The 16370-nt window shown below is 39.5% G+C and overlaps 1 protein-coding gene across 1 annotated transcript in view; it reads right to left on the bottom strand.

Moving 5' to 3' along the window:
• Nucleotides 1-14306, bottom strand: part of LOC145407082 (monocarboxylate transporter 1-like) — a 34257-nt gene extending 19951 nt beyond the window's left edge. Inside the window, exons 1-2 of the mRNA XM_080278106.1 lie at nt 14169-14306; nt 6569-6839 (exon numbers count right to left, since the gene is read on the bottom strand). Coding sequence (XP_080134232.1) covers nt 6569-6839; nt 14169-14306 — 409 coding nt within the window. The remainder of the gene's footprint in view (nt 1-6568; nt 6840-14168) is intronic.
• Between the last annotated feature and the right edge of the window lie 2064 nt (nt 14307-16370).

The raw sequence follows: 16370 nt of genomic DNA, 5'->3' as shown, positions 1-16370 counted from the left end.
TATTTTTGTGAGTGCTCAGGAAGTCTCCAACCATCTAGCAGCTGTGTAATTTGAGTATAAGTGTTATTACATTTTTTCTTTTACTGTATAGCATGAGGTGTTAATTCGTGGGCCTGGTGAGGCTTTTGTGATTAGTGTGGAGTTTTTGCTGTCAGCCATTGTTAATAATATTTTGTATCTGTAATAATATATCTTGCATTAACTGAGCATTATCCGGTTTTCTCATTTTATCAGGGCTGACTTAGATAAATTTACTCTTGCTAATTTCGTGTTAATAGAAGCTATTGCAGTTAACCATATATTTAACCTGTTTTTGCCATTACATTATCCTTATGAGTCCTGAATGTTTAGTTGTTAGTTTGAGCATTAAACTTTAACTTGTAATTTTACCTAACTCTTTTGTTTTGAACCTGGAACTTTGCGGGACAGTAGTGATTTTTAGTATTCTCATTTGAAGTGTTCATTATCTCTCTCTGTTCTGTAACATAAATTTGGCGACCTCTTATCAGGATATTCAGGATATTATCATAAGGATATTGCTTGATATTTTGTGACTGTGATTTATTCATGATGTCTACTATTACTACGCTTGATGAAGCCAAAGATTTTTTGTCAAATGTGCAAACAGTGTGTGATGTAGAAAACAGAACAAAGAATGAACCTAAGCTTGTTGCTCAATAATTGGGAATTGCTGTTCGCTCTCATCATTCTAAAGATCAAATTGTTGACATGATTAATGAAAGCTTGTTTAATGTAACTCCTCCAAATGAGCAAACGCAGATTGAAATAGCTAAGTTACAGCTAGCCCTGCAGGAGGCTCGTGCTAAGGAGGCTGAGTTTCAGGCAAATGCTAAGGAGGCTGAGTTTCAGGCAAATGCTAAGGAGGCTGAGTTTCAGGCTCGTGCTAAGGAGGCTGAGGCACAAGTTGAACTTGCTAGGATTCAGGCAGACCATGAGTATCGCATGAAACAAGGTGGAACTGGATCATCTAGCTCTGATGATTTTGATGTGGCTAAAAATGTTAAACTTGTCCCTCCTTTTAATGAATCTAATTTAACAAAGTATTTTCAGTTGTCTGAGAGGGTAGTTACAGGTTTTAATTGGCCCAAAAAGTATTGGCCAGTACTCCTTCAAACTGTTCTCACCGGTAAAGCTCAAGTAACTTATGCATCATTGCCTCAGGATCAATCTGATAATTATGATGTAGTTAAGAACTTGATTCTTAAGGCCTATGAGCTTGTTCCTGAAGCCTATAGAGTAAAATTTAGGACAACTTATAAGCAAGATAAGCAATCCCATGTTGAGTATGCAAAAATCAAAGATCTTTTAGAGCAGTGGTTAAATTCTAAGAATGTGGATTCTGATTTTGGTAACCTTAAGCAGATGATTTTGCTGGAGGACTTCAAAAGGTGCATTTATAAAGATGTAAGCCTATATCTTGATGAGAGAAGAATAGATAATTTGTCTGACGCTGCAGTTTTAGCTGTTGAATATGTTCTCACTCACAGGAGATATTCTAAAGAAAAAAAGAAAGCTGAGAGTAAGTACGTTGCCTCTACTCAGAGTACAGGTAACAGGAAAGAGAATAAAGATGATGTTTCTCAGGAAGTAAATACCAGCTTCACCTCTAGATTTCAGAAAAGTAAATGTACTTATTGTAGTAAGCTTGGTCATACTACGGAGAAATGTTTCAGGAGACAGCGTGATGTGAACCAAAAGGAGTCTTTAAATACTCAGTCAATTGGTCTAGTGTCCACCCTTGAGAGTTCCCAGAATTCTTTAACTGAGTTAACTGAACCTGCTTTGAGGGGTAAATTAAATTCTCATGATGAAGCTCCTCTTTTGAGCAGTAACGTGGGTGACACTCTCAAGAGTTCATGTGCTAATTTCCTGTCTGATGGTTTTGTCAGTCCTCTGGACAGTAATGACAGGAAATCAGTTCAAATATATCGTGATACAGGTGCTTGCCAATTTCCTTATGCTGACCAGTGTTCTAGGCTCTAATGTTAATTCCTCTGATGAAACTGTAATCTTACAAGGTGTAGGGAATAATTACTTCTCTGTCCCTCTGTGCAGAGTGAATTTAGAGTCTGGTTTTGTTAATGGTTCCGTTATGGTTGGGTTGGTTGAGACACTCCCAATGTCAGGTGTAACTTTCTTACTTGGAAATGATATTGGTGGAAGTCAAGTGTGCCCAGCTCCTCAGTTGTCTAGTGAACCAGTGACTGCGACCCAGGATTGTGATGTCCCTGATGTGTTCTCTGCATGTGCTGTCACTAGGGCTAAGTCTAAAGTTACTGGTGACTTAGAGGATAATGATAATGATGATGTTATCCTAGCTGACACTTTTCTTGTTAATTTGGACCACTCACCAGATGAGGCAGTACCTTGTAGTGTTGATAATTTGTCTCGTCAAGAGTTGGTTGAGTTGCAGGTTGCTGACCCTGAGTTGAAAGGTCTAGCTAACTCTGCCTGCAGTGAAGAAGAGTCAGCCGGTGCTTCTACTTGTTATTATGTAAAGTCAGGAGTACTTATGAGGAAGTGGAGACCCCCAACAGCATCAGCCGACTGTGAATGGGAGGTTGTACATCAAGTTGTCATCCCTCGTGTTTGTAGGCAGGATATCATTAGAGTGGCTCATGATTCCAGTTTGGCAGGACACCTTGGAGTGAGGAAGACTGTGGCACGCATTTTGAAACACTTCTACTGGCCAGGTATCTTCAGGGATGTTTCCTGGTATTGCAAGTGTTGTCACACCTGTCAAGTTGTGGGGAAGTGTAATCAGACTGAAAAGGTTGCACCTCTAGTTCCCATTCCTCCTTTTGAGGCGCCTTTCACCCGTGTGTTGGTGGATATTGTGGGCCCTCTTCCTAAGACTTCTTCAGGATTTTCTTATGTGTTGACCCTGATTGATATGGCTACTCGTTATCCTGAAGCCATTCCACTTAGAAATATCTCAGCAAAGAACGTGGTTAAGGAAATGCTAGGGTTCTTCACAAAGTTTGGTCTGCCCAAGGAGGTACAGTCAGACCGGGGAAGTAATTTCATGTCAAACGTTTTCAAGCAGTCTCTGAAAGAGTTGGGCATCACCCAGATCACGTCTTCAGCTTACCATCCCCAGACCCAAGGAGCGTTGGAGAGATATCATCAAACACTCAAATCGATGGTCAAGAAATACTGTTTGGAACATCAGAAAGACTGGGATAAAGGTCTTCCATTCGTTGTGTTTGCCGCAAGAGAATCTCCAAATGAATCACTGGGCTTCTCACCTTTTGAACTACTGTTTGGCCATGAAGTAAGAGGACCCCTTAAGTTACTCAAGGAATGCTGGCTGTCGGAGGAAGATGACGTCAACCTGATGGAGTATGTGATGAAGTTCAAAGAACGGCTGTCCACTGCTTTACAGCTGGCGAGAGAGATTTTAGGAGCTGCTCAGGAGAAGATGAAGACTTGGTATGATAAGAAGTCCAGGTTACGCCACTTTCAGCCAGGAGATCAGGTTTTGATTCTGCTACCAGTTCATGGGCAACCTCTTCAAGCCAAGTTTAGTGGCCCTTATTTCGTGGAGAAGAAACTCAGTGATGTCAACTATGTCGTCGCCACACCAGATCGTTGAAAGAGCAAGCAACTATGTCACATCAACATGTTAGAGTTATATCACAGGCGGGACGAAAATAATCCAGTCTGCACTGTAGCTGTTCCACCCGAGTCTGCAAGTGAAGCTCTCCCATGCAGTATGAGCCTGAGTGATAGTTTGGGGAAGAATCCTGATATCATGAATGATCTCCAGACTAAGCTTTCTCATCTTCCTCCCAAGGAAAGGCAGGAGTTTTCGGCATTACTGCAGGAGAACCCGCAAGTGTTCCGTGCCACTCCAGGAAGAACCACTGTGTTGATGCATGATGTCGATGTTGGAGACGCAAAGCCAATTAAATTGCCTCCTTACCATGTGAACCCAGTGAAAGTTCCTCTCATCCAGAAGGAGCTTGGCTACCTGTTGGACCACAAGATGACTGAGCCCTGTCAGAGCGAGTGGAGTTCTCCTGTCACTCTGGTCCCTAAGCCAGGTGGGTCACAGTGGCTTTGCATTGACTACAGACGTGTTAATCAGATAACTAAAACAGACACTTACCCTCTCCCTCGTGTGGAAGATTCCATAGACAAGATCGGAAAGGCTAGGTACATAAGTAAGTTTGATTTGTTAAAGGGATACTGGCAAGTACCTATGACTGAACGTGCTAAGGAGATCTCATGTTTTGTAACACTAGGAAAGACTTTTGCATATTCAGTAATGCCATATGGTATGAAGAATGCACCAGCCACATTTCAGAAGCTCATGAATGTTGTAACAGAGGGTTTGGCAGGGTGTGTTGTTTATATTGATGATGTATTAATCTTCAGTGACAACTGGAAAGATCACCTATGCCATGTCAGTAAATTTCTTGAGTGTTTGGTTCATGCTAATCTTGTAGCTAATTTAACAAAGTGTGAGTTTGGTCAAGCTAAAGTTCAGTACCTTGGGTATGTAATTGGTGATGGACATGTTGCACCACCAGGAGCTATGGTTCAGGTTATAAGTGATCTTCCCAGACCTAAAAGTAGGAAGGAGCTACAAAGATTTTTGGGAATGGTAGGTTATTACAGGAGATTTGTTCTTAACTTTTCTGTTCTTGTATCACCACTTACAGACCTACTGAAAAAGGGAGTTAAATTTGTCTGGACCGATAACTGTGAATCCTCTTTCAACAAACTTAAAGCTATTCTATTAAGTCAGCCAGTGCTCGCTACTCCAAATTTTGCTAAGCCTTTTAAGATGGCTGTTGATGCAAGTGATACAGGAGCTGGGGCTGTTTTGCTGCAAGAGGATGATCAGGGTATTGAACATCCTGTATCTTATTACAGTAAGAAGTTCACTCCACCTCAAAAGAACTACTCAACTATTGAGAAAGAGCTTTTGGCTTTGATTTTGGGTTTACAGCATTTTTCATTTTATTTGTGTTTTGGTTTTGACCCCATAGTCATTTATACCGATCATAACCCACTGAAATTCCTTAGTAAGTTTAAAGATAAAAATCAGAGATTGACAAGATGGAGTCTACTTCTTCAGGAGTATTCATTAGACATACAACATGTCAAGGGGAAAGAAAATGTTATTGCAGATTGCTTATCTAGACTTTAGACAGATTGTTTTAGAGTAATAAGAAATTTCCTTTGTAAATTTCTTTTTCTTTGTGGGGAGGTGTTACATAGTCTATGATTTCATCATCCTTTGTGTAATTTTAACGCACAGTTGCTGCATGTTTGATCACGAGCGTGTTCTGCCTCAGTCCCCCCCTTCTACCGTTATAGTAGAGTAAGTCGTTCTCTCTGTTATTCAGAGCGGGATTTTCAGCTCTTTGTCCCCATGGCTTCATTTGCGCGTCCTTCTTACAAGTTGTATCAAGCTCTGCTGGCCTCTATATAATGAGCTCAGTCTCTGCATCATGGCCACTTAGATCTGCTCCTCATTTTGTTCACATCTCTGTCCTCCCCTGTACAGATATTATTATTGTGAGTGCTCAAGAAATCTCCAAACATCTAGCAGCTGTGTGTAATTTGAGTATAACTGTTGTATTTTTTCTTGTACTGTGTAGCATAAGGTTAATTCTTAGGCCTAGTGAAGTGTTTGTGATTAATGTGGGGTTTCATGTCAGTCATTTTTGATAATAGTCTGTATCTGTAATAATTTACCTTGCATTAACTGAGCATTACCTGGTGTATTTTCATTTTATCAGGGCTGACTTAGATAAATTTACTCTTGCTAATTTCGTGTTAATAGAGGCTATTGCAGTTAACCATATATTTAACCTGTTTATTTGCCATTACATTATCCTTATGAGTCCTGAATGTTTTGTTGTTAGTTTGAGCATTAAACTTTAACTTGTAATTTTACCTAACTCTTTTGTTTTGAACCTGGAACTTTACGGGACAGTAGTGACTCTTCGTATTCTCACTTAAAGTGTACGTTATCTTTCTCTGTTTCGTAACAAATATATATATATATATATATATATATATATATATATATATGTATATATATATATATATATATATATATATATATATATATATATATATATATATATATATATATATATATATATATATATATATAAATGTGTGTGTGTGAAGAGAGAGAGAGAGAGAGAGAGAGAGAGAGAGAGAGAGAGAGAGAGAGAGAAAGAGAGAGAGAGACCATTAGTACCGGTCCCAGAATAATGAGCATTACAATAATATGCTCATTTTTCACGTCTTTAAGATTCTCAGCTCCATATCATAGACCTAAAATCTCCGCCCTCATACGTTATTGTGGCGCTAACTCACTTTCTAACTGTTCTTTTGCAGCTTCTGTACTTAGACCTATGTTTGGTAAGAAAACATTTAGATCATCAGTCACATTATTTCCTTGAACCATACTGCTATCCACTTCCTTTAATTAGTTATGTCATTGCACCAGAATATATAGATATATACTCCATCGCCAATGTATGGGAGTCTGAATGAACAAATAAGTAAATAACATACTCACCTGTTACAAAGGAGAACGAAAACAAAAGAAACCATGCTGTTGTACTGAAGGCTGACATGATGAACCCAGCTGCATACAAGAGACCAGACACGAAGGCAACGGTCCTCCAGCCGAGTTCATCCACCAGAGGACCAAACATGTAGCCAACAATGTTAGCATTAACCATGGCTATGGTGTAGATCCAGGCTGACAAGGTCCCTGATGTTCTTATGTCTTGTAGGAAGGTAGAGTAAACAACTCCGAAACTGACCATTGCTATTGACATTATCCACTGAAAATCAATAATGAGCAATTAATAGGAAGACACGATCATTTATAATTTAGTCAGGGACCACTTGTGGTCATTATTCGCTAGGGCCACTTTAACACTCTGCTGAAAGATTAGCCAAAAGAAATAAATTCTGCTCATGGTAGGGGCTACATCAGGATAGTCTTAGGACTATAGTTCGGTTACTGCTAACTGAGTGCATTCATCTGAAGGAGGCATTAGCTTATGTAGGCATTATAAGGGAAAAATCTGCTCAACTAATCTGCTGTTTTTGGGCTTAGTCATCTATTGTTCATATTCTCTATAACTTTATTATACATCATCTCGTCAAAGTTAACCCGGGATGGTCGAGGCTCCATTTTATATGTTAATATCGTTTCCTCATGTTTTCACTAGCTATATCTAAAATACTTAAATACGTTTCTCCTAATATCTATCAACATTGTCGTCTTTTCTACCTGTTCATTCATTTGTGAATCGGCTAATTTCAATGATTCTACAAACAGTACTCATTTCTGCTGTTGTCACTCGTCAGCTCTGACCTCGTCCTGTTGTTCGTATTTCATTCTCATGAGTCACTGTTGGTGCCAAGAAACAGTAATGCGATGTATTTAAATTCTTCCCCTAAAAATCTTCATTTTGTTTTTACTATAAGCTGGATTAATTATGAGTCAAAGAAATAAGTATGCGACAGCTGTACTGCATCTCCTTTTGGCTGTAATTTAGAGGCTAAGCTATTAATGTCATTACAGTATAATTTAAACAGGTAAACATGAATGAAGATATCAAAGCTGACCTAATAATGAAGCCTTTATTTTGCGTTTTAACGCTCCAATGGGTATAACATAAATCAGAGCTCGAGGAACTCACTGAAATCTTAGGCGAGATTTCAGAGCCTTTCTAAAGGTAATTACATATGCAGGTCTCTCGCTACCTAAAGTAAAGAGTGAAGAACGTTTGAGTGTAATAGAAGTGTTTTTTAGTATGTTAGTATATCTATATTTCTAGTGAAAACAATGTGGACACTAAAAACCTACAGTAATAAAAAAAAAAAATGCAAACACATAGCCTTGGCAAAGTATAATGCACCTCTTCCAAACTCCTTCGTGATGATAATATATCTCCATTATCACCATTCACTGGAGAATGTATTTTTACATCCAACCATTGGAAGCATCATGACCAGAGCGACAGTGGAAACAATTATATAAGATACATATACACAGCTAGTACGATATGGTAAGTTATATATCAGGCACGTGGCTTGACCAGCTGGGAGTGATGATGTCATGGCAGGAAATATATTATAACACTTTATTTATATATTTATTTATTTATTTCAATTAGCCAATTTCTCGTTTCGTAATGGATGACGATACCGGTCGTGCCAGGCACCGAACCCTAGTCTCTCAGACGAAAGCCAGGCAGCTTTTCACTATAGCCTACCATGATTAGGTTTGTCTGAGGGTCCTCGTTCGATTCCTGGCAGAGAATTGGTATATAATATATTCGTTGATTTTCTGGGTGAGTACAGGATTCTTTCATCATACTGACTTGCTTGATGTATGAAAGGGATATGATCCCCCAAGCTAGACATTGTTAGATCATATAGCCCTGCTAGGCGACAGGAGGGCGCTGTCCCTTCCGGCATGGCTGCTACCGGGCATGGCTCGAACTCACAACCCCCGAGCCCTGAGTCAGATGCTCTACCACTAAGCCATCCTGCCCCTGCTTGAGGTATGATTATTTCTACTTGCCCGACTGCTATGAGGATTATTGCTTCCGTTTGAGGCCCTCAACAGGGGAGATGGTACCTTGGTTACAAATGTGACAAAGGGAAATAACTCCTACCATGTTGTGAAACAGATAAAAACTGCCAGGCTTTCTTCTGAGTTTAATGGGTTTGATTCCTGACATAGTGTTGGTAATATATGTTGACTTTTTTTCCCCCATGGTACTACAAATTCTGTCATCGTTTTCGTTTTGGGACTTCAATTAAATCATTGCCATTTCACTTGACCTGTCTAAAACTCAACCAAGTCTGGTACAAATTTTTAATTTCCAAACTGATCACTTATCTATCTGTTCGTCCTTCTGCTCCTCTATCTCAAGCTTCCTCTCTGATCGTTCAACAGCTCAACAGCTGCTATTGCAGACGACGATTGTTCCTTTTTCAAAAGTAATTAATAGTGGTGTTCCTCAGGGTTCAGTCCTGTCACCAACTCCTTTTTCAGTCAGCAATGGTCTGAATTGCACATCCAAACCTATCCACTCCAATGCTAATAGATCAACCCATCACATTTTCACCCGTTTCTCTCAGCGTTCATCACTGCATTTGCCTCAGCAATCACAGGATTAAGGCTATGGTACACATAATGTCTGACTTGACTGTTATTTGTGATTGAAGTAAACACACTTCCTACACCTTTCACCCCGTCGACCTCTTACATAGGAATATTATTTGATACTTAACAATATAGGTCATCATCTCTTAGCCCGCCGATGTCAGGACTCCATATTATAAATACGAATCATAATAGATAGCATGATAAATAGATAAATAGATAGACAGGTAGAAGCATCAATCCAGGGGATGAGATAGGTAGTGTGTCAGCGAGAATCGAGCAAAGGTAAACAAGCTTGCACAGTCTTAACTGGAGGAATGCTTATATGCACACGAACAGCGCCTCGTGACCATACACACACATACACACACACCGGCTTCTAGAAGCATCACATCAGTATATTCCACGTGACACGACCCCTGTTAAAATAGGAATTTAGGAAGCAGAGCTCAGAAGGAGGTTAGCCTTAAAATCAACAGGTGGTGGAGAGATGGAGACTGGCCATAGAACCGGCAGGTAGTGGAGAGAGTGAATAAGAAGAGGGGTCCAACTAGACTTAGTATATTAAGTCTCTGTATAATACATACGCTGCTCAACTTAGACTTTCTCTGAAGATAATAAATCAAGATCAACTCCTTGTATTCATCTTTAACTCCTCCTGCTCTTCAATTAACTGAAGACTCACCTATTACAGGAATTAAGAGTTACACATATAAAAATGATGGCTACAAAGCTTTAACACCGACACCTATCGACGTATACAGTATATAGGTCCGAACGTTTTGTCACTGTGACTCCTGCTGACGTATATAAACGCGCTGCAATTGCAAGGTCCATCATTTGCACATTTTTCAAATTTTGTGCATGATTCTTGGTACGTATACACGGGACACCTTCCTCTACCAGATCCAGACAGGGACAATGCCTTACCCCGCATGACCTTCCCCCCCCGCATGCCATTGTCTCGGCAATTCACCTGTTACCAGTGACCTGGCCAGTACAGACATGTCACGCCATGGTACAAAATTGAAGGCCAGAATGATTCCCCAATCGATGACAATATGGAGGACAAAGTTTACGTAGCATTAAAGGAAGAAACAGTCAGTAATGATGATCAGGTAATGTCGCCAAAAGAGGTGAGGTATGCTGATGTGTTTGGTGAGTGAAACAATGCTTGTATCATCTATATTACTGTGTGAAAACCAATAATCTCTTGTACTACATATAAATTCGTAACAAATAAATAAATAAATACCTTTTATGAGTGGTGTGGAATAGTTACCCCTCCCATAGAACACGTTTTCTCTGGAGCCAGCCCCAAACACAAAAAACAGTAAGGTAAGGGGTAATGTTACCTGTATCTGGTATGTTAAACCTCAGGTGAGCGATTTCTCTATGAATTTTCAATGTTTCTCATGAAAAGCAGAAGTTTTAGCCAGAAAAAACAAAATCGAAAATCTGCCTGATTTGGGGAGGTCATTGGTTAACCCGCCCCATCCTGACGTTTTTGGACCTTTTTTTTTTTTTGGCTCAAACATCCGCTTTTGGTGAGAAACATCGAAAATTCATAGAGAAATCGCTCACCTGAGGTTTAAAATACCTGATTTAGGTACAAGTCCTTCCTTACCTGACTGGGTTTTCTAACAGGCTGGCACCAAAGAAAACGAGTTCTGTGGGAGGGTAACTATTTTATCCACTCATAAACAGTATTTATTTATTTACCCGGTACGAATTTATATGTAGTACAAGAGTATATTGGTTTTCAAACAGTAATATAGGCATTACAAGCATTGTTTCACTCACTAACTCATCACCATTTATGACCTTTTTTTTCCCACATTACCTGATCATCATTTCTTCCTCTAATGCTATGTAAACATTGTCCCCCACATTGTCATCGATTGGGGAATCACTCTGGCCCTGAATGTCTTTATTGGCCAGGTCACTGGTAACAGGTGAATTTCCGAGACAATGGCGTGCAGGGGGGGGGAGAGGTTATGCGGTGTAAGACATTGTTCCTGCTTGGCATCTTGTAGAGGAATAGAGGAAGGTGTCCCGTGTATACGTGCCCAAAATCACTCGCGAAATCACTCGTGAAAATTGTGCAAATTAGGGACCTTGCAATGTTGCCGTGTTAATTCACGTCACCGGGATGGCGCGGGTTAAAAATCTGCCGGGATGGGGCAGGTTAATATGTTTAGCATTCCATTTTGTAGGAATGCAATGTAGCATAAAAAGATCATATTACCTCCCTTACAAACTCTACTTCCAAGAGATTTGGTGTATTAAGCCGAATCCATGCTTTCTTTTTCCTGGCACAGGTGTCGACACCACACATTTTTTTTTTTTTTTACCCTTTTGTGAAGTACATCTCGCATGTGTAGGGGTTTTCCATATACAGCTCTTCTAAACAGAGTGGAGTTAATGGTTTGTCTCATCAGCTCACTCTCTCACTGACTCTCTTCAACTCCCCTCTGTTCACCACATTGTTGACTCTATATCTCTATACTACTGGCCACTGTTCTTCTAAACTGTCTACTTGGGTCCCCCCTCTACAGTGGCAAGCACGTAGCACCCACCTGGCAATACACTCTCACCACTTTTGTGCCTAACTTTCTCATCCTAGGTGTAATCGATATTCGCAGCATGCATGTATGTGATAGGTGAACTCTGAAACTCTTTCTCAGTCTACCTTTCCCTTTGCCTACAAAGAGTCTTTTAAATGCTATGTGCTGCGACATCTCAAAATGTATGTACCTTAGACTTGGCTTTCTTTTTTTTCTTTTTTTTTTAACCCCTACACCGCGGTCATGTTTACCAATGTTTTGAGTGTGCCGCGGGGTTATTCGGGCTCCAACAGACTCTCAAAAAATATTTGCCAAAAATCAGTTATTAGTCCTAGAATATTAAAATTAATTATGCTTGTGGCACATACCTTCAGCTTTCTCCTGGAATGTTTGTTGAGCCTTCGTCTGTTACCGTAGGACTTGTGGAGACCTCTGAAGTTGGGTAACGAAGTCTCCACTTTACATTTCCCGACAACCCGTAATATGATTACCATAGCCAGATATTAACACTATAAACACTACTCTATGATTTTCAAGTAGTTTGGGATCCATACTCCAAAAAAAACAAACAATGTGAAAGCAATGAAAATTTCGAGCGCGTCTGACCATCGCACTTGCGCTAGTTTGCTCTTGGTATTCTGTCATTTCTTATTCATAAACCCCTCACACTTTATATTTCTATTACTATGTAACACTTATATATATCTACAGTCTTTATCCATAAGTTTCCTTCAGTAGTATTAGTTTATTGTCACTGTAGGGATTCAATTTTCAGTAAAATACATAGCATTCACTTTCTCGTCCTGTATACTAGCATTGAGAGTGAATCTGTCACTTTCAGTTTCACTCTCATAACTCATAGTATTCAGACATGCTAGAGTGAAACTTTCACTTTCATTACTCCTAGGGTATATACTCGTATTCTTATAATACTACTCATTTACATTTCTATTTACGTTCTCTATTTTATTTACGTTATTTACATTTCTATTTTATTTACACTGTGTTATGCACTGTCTCTTGAAGTAACTTATAAAACTATTTTCCATTGTTCACGTATATTTACATTCATTACTTTCACTTGTTGTTTACACATTATTTACACATTATTTACAATTCCACTTGCACTGTTTTACTCAATAGAAAGATCGTAGTCACTCTTTTATCAATTGTCAGCCCTTTACCTCTTTCCACACGAGGTTTAGTAGGGGGTAAAGGTCACAGGGCCCTTTGCATGGGGGTGAAAAAGGCCCTGAAGTCAGCAAGAGGAACAGACGTACCTCCTCTTCGGAAGATGAGAGAGAACTGATAAGGGAGGGCCAGGGTAGAGGCCTATTTAGGGGATATTCAGTACTACCAACGTAGCTCTTGAAACAGCTATGTATTTCACTGAAATGATTGGCAGGAAATCTAGACAATACATTATAAATTAGGTAGTTCTAGGTGAATGTAAATATCACTTAGGCTTCTCCCTTCCCTCCTTATATGTATATTTATTACGAAAATAGATTATATGGCATATTTCAAGGGGAAAAAAACAGCGAAAATTAGCGAACGAGTGCACGTGAGGTGTTATCAGGTGATAATTAGCCAATTCCAGGTGTATGGCACTCTCACTTACCTTAATTCTTTCTTGTATATATTATTTGGTATAAGAATAGGGCATAGGGCTTATTTCAATGGATGAAATCAGTGAAAAATTCCAGGGAAGATTTACTTAGCGTAGCACAGCCGGCCAGGCGAGAGGATAGGGTAATGGAGGGGGGGTAGGGAGGGGAGTCAAGAACGGGGAGAAATGGCTAAATTGTCAACAATGGATGGGAGTACAGATGAGATTAGGAGTGCTGACTAGTGTTGGACATTGGCCGTACTGATAGATGATACAAGCCCCCACTTGGAAGCCTGGGTGAATTCAAAATAACACAGAATCACAAAAGTGACGCCCCGCAGTATGATCCCTTGCTCCCAAGCGTCACGAAAGTGACGCCCCGCGGTTAAGGGGTTAACAGTATCGAAAGATCTAAAAACGAAACATTGTTTAATATAAATGGAATGGTAACTAAACTCTTCTCCCAAACTATGCCACCTACGGCAGGTAACCTACAGTTAATACAGTAAACATATTAATTATAAATTAAAATATTTACAGGATATATGCCAAAAAACTGTGATATACACCTGCATTACCTCCCCAACACATACACATATTTTACTAAGTTGTGATATTAACTTTAATTTTGCAACTTTTTTAAAAAGAAAACTTTTGGGCTATTCCTGAGTTTTTAGTACTTGATATGGCAATTTCCTGGATTTTTTTTTATTTATCTTTTACTCAGCGACATTCTTGGGACTTTTAAGTGCAATAATGATTTGTTAATATTGTCTTGGCAACTCTGATGTGCCTCATCTCAGAACCTTACCGAGATTGTAAAGCCTCCAAAGGTGACGACCCAGCCCCATCCTTCATCAGAGTTATTGCTCTTTGTCTTGCCTACTGACTCGAGAGCATCCTGAAGGTTGGTGTTCACCTCACACACTCCAATAACCGGTTTTGTCATGGCGGCATCAGTCTATTTCATCTGTTATCCTGACAAAATCTAGAAAAGGTAAAGGATGTAGTTTATTTGTGTCTGAATAATAATCATGGTTATGAAAAAAGAAAAAAGCTACATACATTATAGTTTACACTTGTCTGGTACTGCAATTTTATGAAATGATGGAATGCTTTGCGCAATAAAGGTTCCGATTATCTACGTACTATTTGATAAACTTGATCAATATGTTTGGCATATGTCTGACTGCAGTTCATGTAAAACAAAATGACAGTTTTTCAATCATAATGGCCAAACTTCACTGTGAACTAATCACAATAAACCACTCTTTGCAGTATGACTTCTTTTGTGTTCACTATAACTGTCTGACATCCTTCACAGGGGAACGTGACAGCTTTATTGGACACATTGCTATCAGAATAATGGCTGTTGGATGATTTTTGTTTCAGAATTAAAATACTTTTTACTTTGTTTTATAATAATTTCAGATAGTAGTTTTTTACAAAAGACAAACTATGTACTATTATTTTTCGGCAGTTTATTTGTGAAACCTTTGAAATTTATATTTTAAGAGGCAAAAGTATCATTTTTATGTTTTAGCTGAAAAACAAACCAGTGACAGGTGCATATGAATGAAATATTATGGAACAGTTCATGTCACTAGATTTTCAACGATGGGTCTGGTTAGTACTTGGATGGGTGACCGCCTGGGAACACCAGATGCTGTTGGCATTCCTAAGTGTCAAGTGGGGTTGGTGGAGGATTAGTGCCCCTCCCTGTAAAACATTTAACTCTAAGCCATTGGCCACCCCGTCTGGGATATATGGCGTCTGGCAATGAATGAATGAATGATGAAATTTTTTAAATTTGTAAAATGCATAGAATGGTGTTTGACTATAAATGATGAAGCAGTGTGTGGTGTAGCAAGAGTGCCAAGAAGCAAGATTGACTGACTGATGAAATGTATATTCCTCGTGGCGCAATAGGCAAGGTCATATGCCATCGGACCAAAATAATAAGAACGAAAAATAAAACACAGGCTGGAACAAGACTAATAAGAAATAAAAGTAAAATGAGGTCAAGATAAAAAAATAAAACTAACAACTAAAAAAGATAAATACAATGGAAATGTTGAAGCATTAACAATTACAATACAAAACGTTAAAATGTCAAACATTAAAACATGAAATTCTGTTTTAAGATCTCTCCTTCTCCACAGAGACGAGGGTTCCTCCACCTGCAGAACACGCACCCTTCGCAAACACTGAGGAAACACTGCACTGTAAGTTCTATCCTGTATCCAGTGCCCTGGCAAATATTGATGACCTAATCCCCCAAACTGGGACACTCCAACAGCAAGTGCAAAACAATCAAGGGGACTCGGCAATCCTCACAGAAAGGAGAGAAAGCCCCATCAGTTAAAAGGCCATGAGGGAAGCAGGTAGGGCATATGCAGTGGCATCACAAAGCTGTTCCCTTCGGCAAAAAAGAGTACGATATCTGAAGGAGCCCACCCCAGTACATATCGCACGCAACTTGTTTGTCCTCACAGCATCGAAAGGCAATTCCACTGCATGGCAGCCAGCACAACAGGGCACAAGTCTGTTGAAAGCATTGGAGTAAAGCTTGTAATCAGACAAGAGGCAGCCTCTTTTGCCAGTGCGTCAGCACACCCGCTCATTCCTCTTTATTCCTACATGGGCAGGAACCCAGCAAAAAGATATCTTTCTGCCATGATGACCAATGAAACAACACCACTCCAGGACTACCATAACCAGTGGATGGGGCAAGACACACGAGTCAAAGCCTGAAGAGCAGCTCACGAGTCAGTAAATATAATTGTGTAATTTGTGTAGTGGAAAGTGTGTATTAAGTTAAAGGGATGAAGAATTGCCAAAAGTTCAGCAGTACACAATGACGCACCTGGCAGGCGGCAGCCTCCATGAACAAAATCAGGCAATACTGCAGCAAACTAACGTTGGCATTACATACTGACCCGTCAATATATACTGGAATTGAACCCTTGTAACATAAAATATGTTTTGAAAAAAGGAGCTAGAAGCCTGTGCA

This window comes from Coenobita brevimanus, chromosome 72 (genome assembly GCF_032717465.1).
Source record: "Coenobita brevimanus isolate Jiangsu-jjx chromosome 72, ASM3271746v2, whole genome shotgun sequence".
Taxonomy (NCBI): domain Eukaryota; kingdom Metazoa; phylum Arthropoda; class Malacostraca; order Decapoda; family Coenobitidae; genus Coenobita; species Coenobita brevimanus.
The sequence above is the reverse complement of the archived record's forward strand: the minus strand, read 5'-3'. Positions and strand labels throughout refer to the sequence as shown.